The sequence below is a fragment of the Stegostoma tigrinum genome, chromosome 31 (genome assembly GCF_030684315.1).
Source record: "Stegostoma tigrinum isolate sSteTig4 chromosome 31, sSteTig4.hap1, whole genome shotgun sequence".
Lineage (NCBI taxonomy): Eukaryota > Metazoa > Chordata > Chondrichthyes > Orectolobiformes > Stegostomatidae > Stegostoma > Stegostoma tigrinum.
Window position 1 is genome coordinate 5,837,055 of NC_081384.1, and position 13,073 is coordinate 5,850,127.

Consider the following 13,073-nt stretch of genomic DNA (forward strand, 5'->3'; position numbering starts at 1 on the left):
TCAAAAACAAATATTATAAATTGTTATGCCTCATCTGGTTAAAACAGTGAATTACTGAATTAAGTTTGCTTAAGGTGGGGGGCTAAGCAGTGTGCAGCATTTGTGTGCACTCTGGGGTAGTGAAAAATATGTTAACAGAAGAGAACAATAATCACTGACAAAGAGTTCTGTTGAAAATTTCCTGATGAAGTCAGCATTGAATGCAGTTGTGGCATTACTTGTGGCAAATGGGCTGCCGACAGTCCACATGGATATGGCTACTTGGGCAAAACACAATACCTGTGCAACTGTACTGACCTTGGAGTTAATTCATGCAGTTAAATGAGAAAATGAGCAGAAATAAATGCCCATATCCATTTATAATCACCATACAAATAAATAGGAGGGCTCTTGAGGCACATTGGTGGTGTCCCAACCTTGAATTGGAAGACCTGGGTTCAAGTTCCAATCTGCTCCAAAGCATGACTGAATAGATTGATTAAAAATTTGTACAGATAAATAGGGAGGGCTCTTGTCACACAGTGGTAATGTCTCTTACTGTGCATTAGAAGGCCTGGGATACTGCCACTGCACCAGAAATTCTCATATTAGATATGTTTAATCAACCTGTTTAGGGATGCCATTACACACCTCTGAAGTAGGCGTGACTTGACTTGGGCCTCTGGCTCAGGTAGGGACACTGCCGCTGTGACACTAGAGCACCCCAACTGCAGCTATATCATTACTGTGATGAGCTTTCCATTCCAGAGTGATATTAACCACTGCACCACCCCTTGCCTCTAGCTTTTCAGCTAAATTGCAGCTCTGTATACCTGGAACTCGACTTCTGACCGTTCTCCTGTCCCGACTGACCATCTCTTTTCCAAAATATTAGTCATTCAAAATGCTGTAGATCACATTCACAGTCTTCTACACAGTCTTGTGATCGCATTTACTCCTGCTATTTTGACCTTTTAACAATTGCTATTAGATATTCTACTCTTTTCCATAATTATTGATAGTTAATTTAGCTTCTATACCTAGCCCTGAAAAATTCGTTTCCGAGATAAATACTTCTCAATTTTCTTCTTTGATTTAAGAAATCTCCTTTAAAACCATCTTAAATACCCAACATTTCACCTTGCCCTCAACATCCTTTGCATGAAAAATGCTTTATTATATTTTGTCCAATGTAACTTTACCTTTACAGCACAGCATAATACTACTTTGCACCTTACTTGCCATGTAAGTGCAATCGCATGGTTAGGAGTAGCGCTTTCCAGTAAATCAGCCTTTTCATTTGCGTTTCTATAACATGTAGATCTTGTATATCAGCTTATTCTTGCGGTTTAAATTTGTACATTAGCTGTTCTGTATAAATCTTGCAGAAATAATGCAAATGTTCCCTTAAGGCAATATGGGGGTACTTCAGTTACTAAACAGTTTAAAACAAAAGTTTTCTTGGAAGCAGAAATCGGGTCTGCTTGTCTTTTGACCAATTATCTCATCTGGGCTCTTGAAAGGGAACTTTATGTACAGCAAAGTGACATCATGTGTTTATCTAAAAAGACAACAGCTAAACCCGCACAAGATTTTTTTTGAGGGAGGGGCAAGTGTAACAGAATTGTTTGACCACTTTGCTTACTCGGTATGCTCTGACCTATGACAGAATTTTCAGCAATGTGTAACTTCCAATAGTTTACTGTGAGCGTCAGCTGGCAAGTAGGGTCAGAGGTCAGTGGTTGGGGCCAACAGCCCGGTACAGCTGCTTGTTCAGTGTGCAGTGTACTGGGAAGTGTACAGGACTGTTGAGTGAGTTTTCAGCTTACATTTGAGTGTCTGACGTTCTAGCTAAAGAGATTGAGCCTGGCAGCCAGCAATATGTCCTGTAGCATAACCGTTAGCCATCTTTGGAATATTTTGGATCATTGTTGATGAATGATAAGAGTGAGAACGAATCGAACGTGCTGGATCCTGCACTGTTCTAGCTACCAGATGAACATTTCAGTGTGATATACTTTGTGTAGCTTGTTTTGTTGTGGATGGAAATCTGAAAACAATAGCATGTCTTGAACTAATGATAACCATTACTGGAAAAATCACTTTCCTGTGGATTCAAAGTAGCTTTTTCAGTTGGATCAAAGTAAACTAAAGTACAAATGCAGATTTAATTGTGAAAGAATGTCCAATATTGGAAGAACTGCCCGCAACCCCGGCTTGGTCTACCAGTACTGGAACTGGGAAAGATCAGTGGGCATTGACTGCAGTTCTCCAGAGCCCCGCTGCATTTGGTTAGCTGCACTAAGGAATGTGACCTCCGAGGTAAACCCCAGGAAGAAGAGGGACCGTGATATCTCAGCTGTCAAAAGAAAGCACAGCTTTCCTGTTTGGGAAGAGGAGGAGAAGAAGTTGTTGCTGGTAAGGTTTTTGGTCTGAAAGCTATGAAGCCTTTGCATTTGTGTGTACTCTGTAGGGGAAATGGTGGATGCAGCCGCATTTAATTTCCTAGATACTGTTTTGCCTCAGGAAATCTTAAATAGAATGCAAGTGCAGACAGTCCTTTGTCTGTGCGAACATGTACTAACAAGTGTCTGCCTTACAAAACCCCTTAATGTCTAGTCATTATACTTGCTATCGGTGCTACTGGTAGCCCCATTAAACTAGGTGTAGAACTGATGCATTAATAGAAGATTTCTGCTCTTATCCTAATAACTAAGATATATTTTACCAGTTTTGAATTAGATACTTAAACTTTACTGGACAAAAAGCAGAAATCTTTTTCTGGAACATTGACCAAATAAGCTGAGATTTTTGGGAAAAGAAGTCTTTGAAAATATTAGTGTTAATCAGTGATCTATGCACAGAACACTAATAACATGGCCCTTTAAGTGTGTGCTGGTGCTCTTGGCATGTTTGGAAGTTAAATCCCATTATATCATGGAATCCTTATGCAACAGTTGTAGGTAGAAATCTTTCAGTCTAGAGTAAAGCTAATATTTAAAGCAGAACTGTAATAAGTCATCCAGAAAAACCAACATTTGTTGTGAAGACGTTCATGTTTTCACAATCAACAACTGTTTCACACACAGGAAACTTCTGTATGTGCACAGCTGACCTCGTCTTCATGCTGCTATCGTGTACAAGATTACAAAGCTGTAGGGTGGAGTCAGTGGTTTGATAGAACTCTTGTTCCTGAACATGTAGTAGCAAATTTGAAACCCTCACAACATCTACTACCGAAGAAACATTAGTTAATGGACCTACATCTATTCAACCTTTACATCTGGAAACAAGTCTGTGTTGTAACTCTTTCTGGGTAAATAATGTAGCAGGTTATGTTGGATCTATAATCTGTTGAATAACAGCTCAAAACCCATCATGGCAATTCAGTCGTTTTAGGGAATAAAAACCAAATTCTTTCTGTATCGGCATGAGGTGATTGTGAATCTTTCAGAATATGCTGAGAAACCCTGGTTCATTGCCTTCCTATAGTGTAAGAAGCTTGCTGTACTTCTTCCTGCTGGCTGAGGTATGATTTAGGGCCCACCACTGCTGTGCCCTTTTTAACTAATAGCCACTTAATTGTTGCAAATCACTATGCAGACAGTTGCAGTGGTTCCAAGAGAGTGGCGACTGTACTTTTTTTCAGTGCAAAACACTGTACAGTTTTGGTGGAGATAACAAGGTGTAGAGCTGGATGAACACAGTAGCCAAGCAGGATCAGAGGAGCAGGAATGCTGACGTTTCGGGCCTAGAACCTCCTTCAGAAATGTGGGAGGGGAAGGGGGCTCTGAAATAAATAGGGAGAGAGGGGGAGGCGGATAGAAGATGGATAGAGGAGAAGATAGGTGGAGAGGAGATAGACAGACAGATCAGAGGTGGGGATGGAGCCAGTAAAGGTGAGTGTAGGTGGGGAGGTAGGGAGGAGATAGATCTGTCCAAGCAGGACAGACAGATCAAGGAGGCGGGATGAGATTAGTAGGTAGGAGATGGGAGTGGGGCTTGAGGTGGAAGGAGGAGATGGGTGGGAGGAAGAACAGGTTAGGGAGGCGGGGGCGAGCTGGGCTGGCTTTGGGATGTGGTGGGGGAGGGGGGATTTTGAAGCTTGTGAAGTCCACATTGATACCATTGGGCTGCAGGGTTCCCAAGAGGAATATGAGTTGCTGTTCCTGCAACCTTCGGGTAGCATCGTTGTGGCACTGCAGTAAGCCCAGGATGTATGTGTCGTCTTAGGAATGGGAGGGGGAGTTGAAATGGTTCGCGACTGGGAGGTGCAGTTGTTTACTGCGAACCGAGTGTAGGTGTTCTGCAAATTGCAAAACACTGTACGTAGGGTCTGGGTATCCAGTTAATTGGGTCACAAAATAGTTAGCAAGCATGTACTGGAAGTGATTAGAAAGGCAAATGAAATGTTATTTATTGCAAGGGAAAATTGAATATAAAAGTAGAGAAGTGTTGCTAGATGTAAAGGCTAAGACGACATCTAGAGTATTTTGTACAGTTTTGGTCTCATTACTCGAGAAAGCTACTGCAGTGGTTCAGAGAAGATCTATTCAACTGATTCCTATCGTGGTTATCTATCATGGAAAAGATGGACGGGTTTTGTCAGTATCCATTGGAGTTTAGAAGAATGAGAGGTGGTCTATTGAAACACAAATCCTGGGGGTTATTGACAGAGTGGAGCTAATGGAATGGTTTATCCTTTTGGAGAGACTAGAACTATGGCACACAATTTAAAAATAAAGGTGTTATATTTGAGATGAAAATAGGAAAATTTATTTTCTCTCTCAGGGTTGTTGATCTGCGGCATTCTTTTCCTCAATGAGATTTGGCGGTAGGTTATTAAGTTTGTTTTGAGGCAGGATTGAATAGGTTTTGATTGGCAAGTACTCAAAGGGTATGAGGGTAGTGGAATTAAGGCCACAGCCAGACTAGACATGTTCTTAGCAAATAGTGGATCAGGAACAAAGGGCCAAATGGCCTATTCTTGCTTCTAGTATATATATGTTTGTAAATGTGGTTTACAGGGCTTATAAGAGTTGAATTAAGATTCTAATGAATCTTTACAATATCTCTTCCATGGTCATTATAGCTGTTCTGAGATTTGGTACCTAAAGCTAGTACAGAACTTGGATGTGGTTCAAATAATGCACCATACAACTGAAGTATCCTATCCTTACTTTTCAATTCTTAGTCTCTTTAAAAAAAAAGTTGGTGTTTATATTATGTCCAGGTCCAGCCACTACATTTCAGGTGGAATCTGAAGGTCATTGAAAGGTTGCGGAGGTGATTTATCAGAATGATTCCTGAGCGTTGGGATTTTAGCTGCAAGGTTAGTTTGAAGAAGCTGAAGTTGTTCTTATTGAAGCAAAGGAGATTGGCAGAAGATTGGATGGAGATGTGCAAGAAAGGTGGACAAATAAACACTGTTCCCAATAGATAATTGGGTTTTGATTAGTTATACAATGTTGATTTTGGGGTTATTATGATTTCAGTTACCTAATTTAGACAATACGTAGCAATTATTGCATAGTTTATTGAATTTAAGGAACAGGTATGAATATTGACATTAATTAATTACACAAAGAAAGTACACAACCATCACAGTTTAGAATGGCTTCAAGGTCATGAAACATTCTGTAGAATGGAGGAGCAGGTGTATTTGGTGAGGTGTTCCTCCCTGATATCTTGTAATATTTGACAGTTTTTTTTGGGCTGATATAGGAGACCTGCTGGTCTCATTCTATTGGATGCTCTCTTTATTTTGCTGTTCCCATCTTCCCCGGCTGATATACCTTATTTCGAGGGGTGGCAGTCTATACTGTGTTAATCACATGGCTAAAACCTCTTGGCTAATGACGATGGGTAGCTTCGCATGAAAGCATGGCCCTTGGCCATTTTCATTTGAAGGTTTTTGTTCCTTCTAAGAACAAAACTTATTTTCCTAAACACTGCATCATAATAAGTGTGGCATCCAATAAATCTCTTGCTTACGTTTATAGAAGTTAGTTACAAGTGTAATAATCTGGAATATGGTGTCTTTGTGAGTGGTGGAAGCAAAATGATGAATGATTTTTAAAAAAAATTTGGATTGACTACTTGAGTGAAATGAACTTGCTGTTGACCACCTGAGAGATGAAGGAGATAGTGCTGTCTGGATTGCAATACAAAGAACTGGTCTGTGATAGATGGTCTGAATGCCCTACTTCTGTGCCATTATATCTCTGACTGTGACTTTAGCCTTTTTGATTGCTTTTAATCTCTTTGCACTAGCTTTTAAGGATTAATTTACATGTGTCACGACAATGGATCATAACCCCAGATTATTTATGGACATATTGATCTTTTGGTTACGCCATGTTATTAAAGAAACCATGCAGCCAAAAGGTGATTGTGGTTGTAAGTTCAGTGACTGGCTGGCAAAACCCTGAGAGGAATCATAGAATGTTGAAAAGGTACCAAGGAATTTCAAACCTCAAAGGAGAAATGCAGCAAAAAACAAACTGGACTGGTGGCTATAGGGATAGAGGGGATGGCTATCACTCTCAGCAGAAAGTCACCACCTGTGGATTATGTCCCAAATTGTAGGCATGTTTGTGTTTTAGCCTACTCTTAATTTATGCAAAAAAAGGGTTAAAAGCCAACAGCATCCCCTGGTCTCTATGTCTTAATGGGCTGACATGTGTATGTGGGCTGGAAGGCTTTATGGACGCTGCAGGTAGAGAAACATACTCCATCTCTGAGTGCTGAAGGCCAGACAAGCCAGTGAACTCACTGTAGAGAAGAAAATAGAAGAAAAGCCTGTCAACTGTCTTGCAGAGCCTAGAATTTCTAAATTAACTGCTTCACTATTGCAATGATTGGAATGATGTCAGCCAGGTGGATCTCACAATACAAATTCCCTGGTTGGGGCTGTTAGCCTGTTCATTCAGGGAATCGGGGTGACAGATATAAACAGGAGTATTGGGGTTCTGCTCACACTAGGATCCGGCACTGCTAGCTGGATCAGCCTCGTATACCATGCATGTGTAAATAAAGGGTGATTTGGTGTTGCGATACTGGTCTTTGTGGGATTATTTCACTGGCAACGAGAGTGAGATGAATGATGTGACCATGCAAAAACGCTTACTAAATGAAGCCCAACTGGACTGTGACTGACTTTGGTAGAAAATGCAGCAAGTGGGCACCCTTACCAGGCTGACTGAGCTTGGGGAATCCACTTGAGTGAAGGCAACTACATAGCCTTACTCAGAACATCCTAAACAGAGGCATCCTCTGTCAGCCCACAGCAAAACCCCAAAGCAAAACCAAATCTCAGGCAAATAGTTAAAATTTTCTCAAGGCCATTGTAGTTGCTGTCAGCATATGGACTTGAGACAGCAGAAGAGTCCCACTAGGGTTAAGGTGTCTAACAGAACTTGTAGGCCTATATCCAGGAGATGCACACTTTGGAAAGTCCACTTGCATCTGGTTTGGAACAGGTAAATTGCTTAGCAACATTTGGGTCAGAATCAATCAAAATAAATGATATATCAAAATAAATTATAATAGTCACCTAGTTCTAATGGAGTTCGATCCCAGTGTGGCAGTATCAATAATTATGGAATCAGTCATTACCAAAATTTGCTCTGGACTCCAATACTTAAATTTGCATAACACCTCAGCCAGGCTGTGAACCTGTGCCAGGGAACATTTACAAATTTAGGCTACGACTTCGGTTCCGGTCTCTTACGACAAGTAGCTGGTTCCGATACCACTGATTGTAGTAAAAGGTTTGGGCGCAAGCCTGATGGGGAGAAACTGGTTGAGAAGAATTTGACTTGATTAGCCCAACTCTTTTTGAATAGAAAATGGCTGCCTTGAGTCCTAATTAAATACCTGGAAGTTTTCCAGAGAGGCTTAGGGACTATCAAAGGAGCCAGGGCCCCTTGCACATTGACCAAGAAGCAATTACATGATTCTGCAAGGCCTGCCCAGTGCCCTTTGTCTTATGTGCAAAAGTAGAGGCAGAAATCAGGAGGCTGGAAAGCAAAGAAATCATCAGACTTGTGGGATGGGCAGCATGAGTATTGACAATTGTAAAACCCAATGGGTTGGTTCACCTTTTGTGGGGATTTCAAACAAACAGTGAACCACTTTTTGCAGTTGGATAAATACCAAATCCCTCACATAGAGGGTTTATATGCAAAACTGGCGGGTTATCCTTACAAAGCTGTACATGAGCCATGCAACCCTGTAATTGTGATTAGATGAGAATTCTCAGAGGTATGTTACAGTTAATACCCATAAGGGTTTGTACCAATATGAGAGTGCCTTTTGGGGTAGCATTAGCCAGAATTGTGTAACCCTTCTGGCACGAGGCGAGACTTGGTCACCGTAGAAAATGGCATATTATTATTTGTGGGGGGTTGGTGGGGATGGATGATTTGTCTCAAGAGAAGTTGCCTTCAGATACCAGGTGAACTCCTCAAGGCTTATCCTGGGGTGTCCAAAGTGAGGATGTTGGCAAGAAGTTATGTCTGATGGCCAGGATTGGACGCCAACATGGCTATGTTGGTTATGTAGTGGCTGAGCACCAACAGGGTCAAAATTACTGCCGATAGCTCCTCCACATTTGTGGGAATGGCAAGGTAAACCCTGGACTCTGGCTGTACAATAACATGCCGGCCCTTTCATGGGCTCTGTTTTTAGTGCTTATGGACACCCATTCAAAGTGGTTGAAAATGCGTAGAGTTCATTTATCAAATTTGGGGCGACAGGTGAACTGTTGCGAGTATCTAATGCAATTCATGGACTCCTGGAGGTGTTGATCACACACACTGGGTCATCATTTACCGGCAGGGAACTCAAATATTTCCTGAAATTGAATGGTATTTGGCATGTAAGGACAGCTGAGGTAGAAAAAGCAGCCCAAACTTTGAAGACAGGCTCAAAGAAACAGCCCATAGCTACACTCGATACCAAACTGTCCCAGTTCCTGTTTGATTATAGGATCACTCCTAATGCCATGTCAGAATTGCTAATGTGTGGTAGACACGGCACCAGACAAAATCTGATTTTCCTGGACATGGGCTGGAGGGTAAAACCTGCATCAGAAATGGCAGTGCTGGGAAGAAGACTCCTCTAAACAAGAGAGGCAGTTCAGTTGAGGGGATGAAATGTTGTGTAGGAACCGTGGGAATGCCCATGCATGAGTAAGTGGCATGGTCAGTACGAGGTCAGGTTCCATGATGTACAGAGTTCTGGTTGGTGAGTTGGTCCTGAGCAAGCACAGGGACCATATGAAAACTGCAACCTTGCAAACAGGGTGAGAGCAAAACATACTTGGGCCTTCAGAACATCCGGCAAGGCTGTCAGAATCCATGGGTTCTCCCCCTTCGCCTAGCATCAGAGAAAACCCTGAGGACAAGATGGACACAGCATATTATAGTCTTGGCATGGTTACCTCCTGAAGAAGAGGAGTTTTCGCCTGAGATTCTCCAGGCACAAGAGGCAGGCTACAGGTCAGTACTCGCTGTCAGTATCCGAGGCAGAGTTGGAGGAACTGGCCACGCTGCGAGAATGCCCCAGGAGAAAGTACAAAAAAAAGGGCCTATGTCCCAGGACTTAGAAAGGGAGGGATGTAGTGTTTGGAACAAAGTCAGCCTCGTTGGTCTCATAGAGTGAATTCCTTGACTGGGGCTGTTAATCTGGTCAAATCAGGGAGTTCAGGCTGACAGATTCAAACAAGTGTGTCAGGGATTCTGCTCACACTAGGAGATGGTTCAGTGCTAGGTGGGTCAGTGCCTGTACCACGCACAAGTAAATAAAAGGTGAATTAATGGCTGGATGCGAGCCTTCGTGGAGTTATTTCAGCTTTAATGTCAGCGGTAGGTATCATCCGATTTAATGGTCACATTATTCCATCACCTAATCTTCACAGATCCCAAAGAAAGTACTTTTTTTAAAAACAATTATTTGTTTACTCAATTCACATTTCTAAATTTTTTTTGTCATCTTTCCTCACATTTAATGTATAAAAATCTCTAAAAAGCTGGTTAATTTGGCTCTTATTTTAAAAACATCAATACATTTAGATTAGTAAAGGATCCTTTCTAAATTAACCTTGTGACCAAGCAAAAGAGGAGTCAATTTAAGAAGGGAAGCAAATTTCTTCTTCATTCAGGAGCATAACATTTTGGAATAACTCATCTGGAATTGTAACAAGTTGGGGATCTCCACTGAGGATCTGATCATAACTTGTGGATAGCTAAATCTTGTTGTTAGCCAGCACTTTGTAGCCTCTTACCATTTAGAAAATATTCAGATTTGTTTGCTTTCAATTCAGATGTGTCACTGACTCTGAATTAATCATATGGACAAACGCGAAGTGGAGACCCACAGATTGTAATATACGATGAAAGTTTTGTGGCGTTATTGCAATAACTCCTCCCAATTGATCTGTTTCTCAATTAACTGGTCCCAAGTTATACTTACTCCAAAGACTGCTGACACTGTTCGTTTTACATTAAAAGAGAATCACTGTTTATTACTAATGAAAAGTAGTTTACCAGTTTCTAAAAATGAGAATAATGTGATCTTTTAAAGCCACTAACTAACTACCTGGACAATTAGCCCAGAATCTCCCTTTTTCCCCAAGCTCTCTCTTAAACCTGATAGACAAGACAGAAGGTCAGTAGCGGAGATTAGATATTAGGTTAAATATAGAACGAGGGAAAGTTGGTAAGCTACATGGCTGCACTCAGAATATTTGAATCTCAGGCTAGCAGTTCCAACCTCCAAATGTGCTAAACCCCCTCTGAGCAACTCTAGGACAGTTTGGTGAGGAAAGAGCTGAAGCCTTTGAAAAAGTTACTCACTTGAGTTGGTTTCTTTCAACCCTACCAATCAGACAGTCATGATATGGCTCCTAGCTGAAAATAGCCTTCCATTTGACCGTAATAAAGTGTAGAGCTGGATAAACACAGCAGGCCAAGCAGCATCTTAGGAGCACAAAAGCTGACGTTTCAGGCAGAGACCCTTCATCACATCTTTACTGCTCCAGTTACAGGCATTTGTTCTTTGCTTCAAGCATGTCCCATGGTTCCCAACCTAGCAGGCACTTAGGATTACTCCCGGAACAGGAGTGACACTCTTTCTCGGACTTCATTGCTCAAGTTCTAGCTGTTGACTAACCACACAGGGCTGCAGGGTTTGCCTTAAAGTCTGGTTCCTAGTTTTTCCCTCCAGATTGTTACTTTTTTTAACTGATCACTTCTGACTTCATGATGTAAGATCATAAGGTTAACCTTGCTCTTAACTTTGGTTGACTTTCTGCAGCAGCTCCCCAATGGGACAGTCTGCCAACTAATCATGAACTTTATACAGAATCCCAGTCTTCCTGTCAAAAATCGTTTCCAGAAAAATAATGTTAGAAGTTCATTATAAAAGGAAAAGTTAGAATGAATGGGTAGGGTTATCACACAGTATCCCATCAAAAGGAATGAAACACATTCCAGGGCATTTCATTATGGGTTAGTTGTGTGTTAGGATGAGGTGTGTAATAAATTCAACTTCTTATCCCTTCCATGAAAACTTTATAATCTTGAATGCCTATCTTAGTATAACAACAACAGTATACATTCCTAATTATTGTATATTTACACAGGAAATTCAGACTTCTTTACACCCTTGTCACGGCATCTTACTTGTACCCTTGATGTGGGCTAACTTGATATTAAACCATTGAAGTGACAGGCTCCACCAGAACAGCTGTTGTATATTTTATGTTTAAATCTCTCTCATAAATATTAATCGGTTGTAGTCCATAAACACCGAAGTCTCTCTGCCCCTGTGATATACGCACACACTTTGAATTGCTGAAGGGCCCCCATATCGCCAGCTCTTCCTTTTTGATGGTGGAGTATTTTCTTTGATATCAATTTGAGCTTCTTCAAAAAGAAGCCCACCAGCTTCTGGATCGCTTGGGAGTCATCCTGTAATATTACTTAGCCATTTTCCATATTTTCTCCAATACTTCTAGCATCAAATAATTACTGTTTGGTATGATGCATTTATAGAACTCCTCATTAAAGCTTTAATTTTGCATTGAATGATGAACATCAAATTGCAAAGTGGCAATTCTTTACACGTACACAATACTGGATTTTGTAGTTACATCAAGCACCATTAGCCAAAATAATTTCAACCAGGGAAAGAAACACTCCTATTTCTCAATCTGTGATACTGACTTAAACTAATTTTATTGTAGACTTTCTAATCAAACCAATTAGGACATGAATACATAGATCCTCATCAAACAACTCTATATATTGTCATAGCGATTTATGTGGTACCAAGCAGGTAGGTCTAACAGTTGAATAGCAGAATCAGGGCCAGAAGTCCTTGCCTTTTGCCGCACTTCATTTGGCTTCTTGTTCTGTTTACGTAGATATAATTAAAACAATGCCTTAGTCAGTAGATGAAACATGATACTCAGGGAATCAGTGGTCTGCACTGCGCAGTTTCAAAATCTCTGTCAATGGTAATCAGTAGGGAACAGGATTTTGTATATGAAAACAAAGAGATCCCATGCCCCTCCATGCATCATTTGGCCCCTCATACACTTTTTATGCCAACCTATGCCCTTGATGGCTGCTTATTCCCTCTGTGACAAAACTGTGGAGGTTGCAAGCCCATTCCCCCCCATGCATGCTATGCAAAACCACCAAACGTCATGGAGGTTTGAGGCTGAGCAGGGAAAGACACAGAGGGGTCTTATCATCATAATCAATAGATGTAATCTACTTTACTGGGAACTGAATCCTAAAGCCAGAAGTCGTATTGTATAAATTAAATGGAAAGACTTTAGGTAGAGTTTAATGTCACCCAACTGTACCTGGATGCAGGGCGGGGTTTTGGATCACTTATGGATTCAGTCTGCTGCCACTGGTATTCAACCTTAAGTGAGCAAGGGACACGTTTTGAAATAGTGCTGACAGCAAACACAGTTTGCCAGCTGCCTTCTGAAGAGAAAAGGAGTTTCTCTCATTCATAGACATTTTGTGCTTGGCCAAGGGATCCAGAATAGAAGATGCCCTTTGCCCTTTCTTCTA

The 13,073-nt window shown here is 41.2% G+C and overlaps 1 protein-coding gene across 1 annotated transcript in view; it reads left to right on the plus strand.

Moving 5' to 3' along the window:
- The first annotated feature begins 1,791 nt into the window (after positions 1-1,791).
- The window catches only part of LOC125466199 (rho GTPase-activating protein 23-like), a 219,179-nt gene continuing 207,897 nt past the window's right edge, over positions 1,792-13,073 (plus strand). Inside the window, exon 1 of the mRNA XM_048560405.2 lies at positions 1,792-2,397. Coding sequence (XP_048416362.2) covers positions 2,161-2,397 — 237 coding nt within the window. The 5' untranslated portion in view covers positions 1,792-2,160. The remainder of the gene's footprint in view (positions 2,398-13,073) is intronic.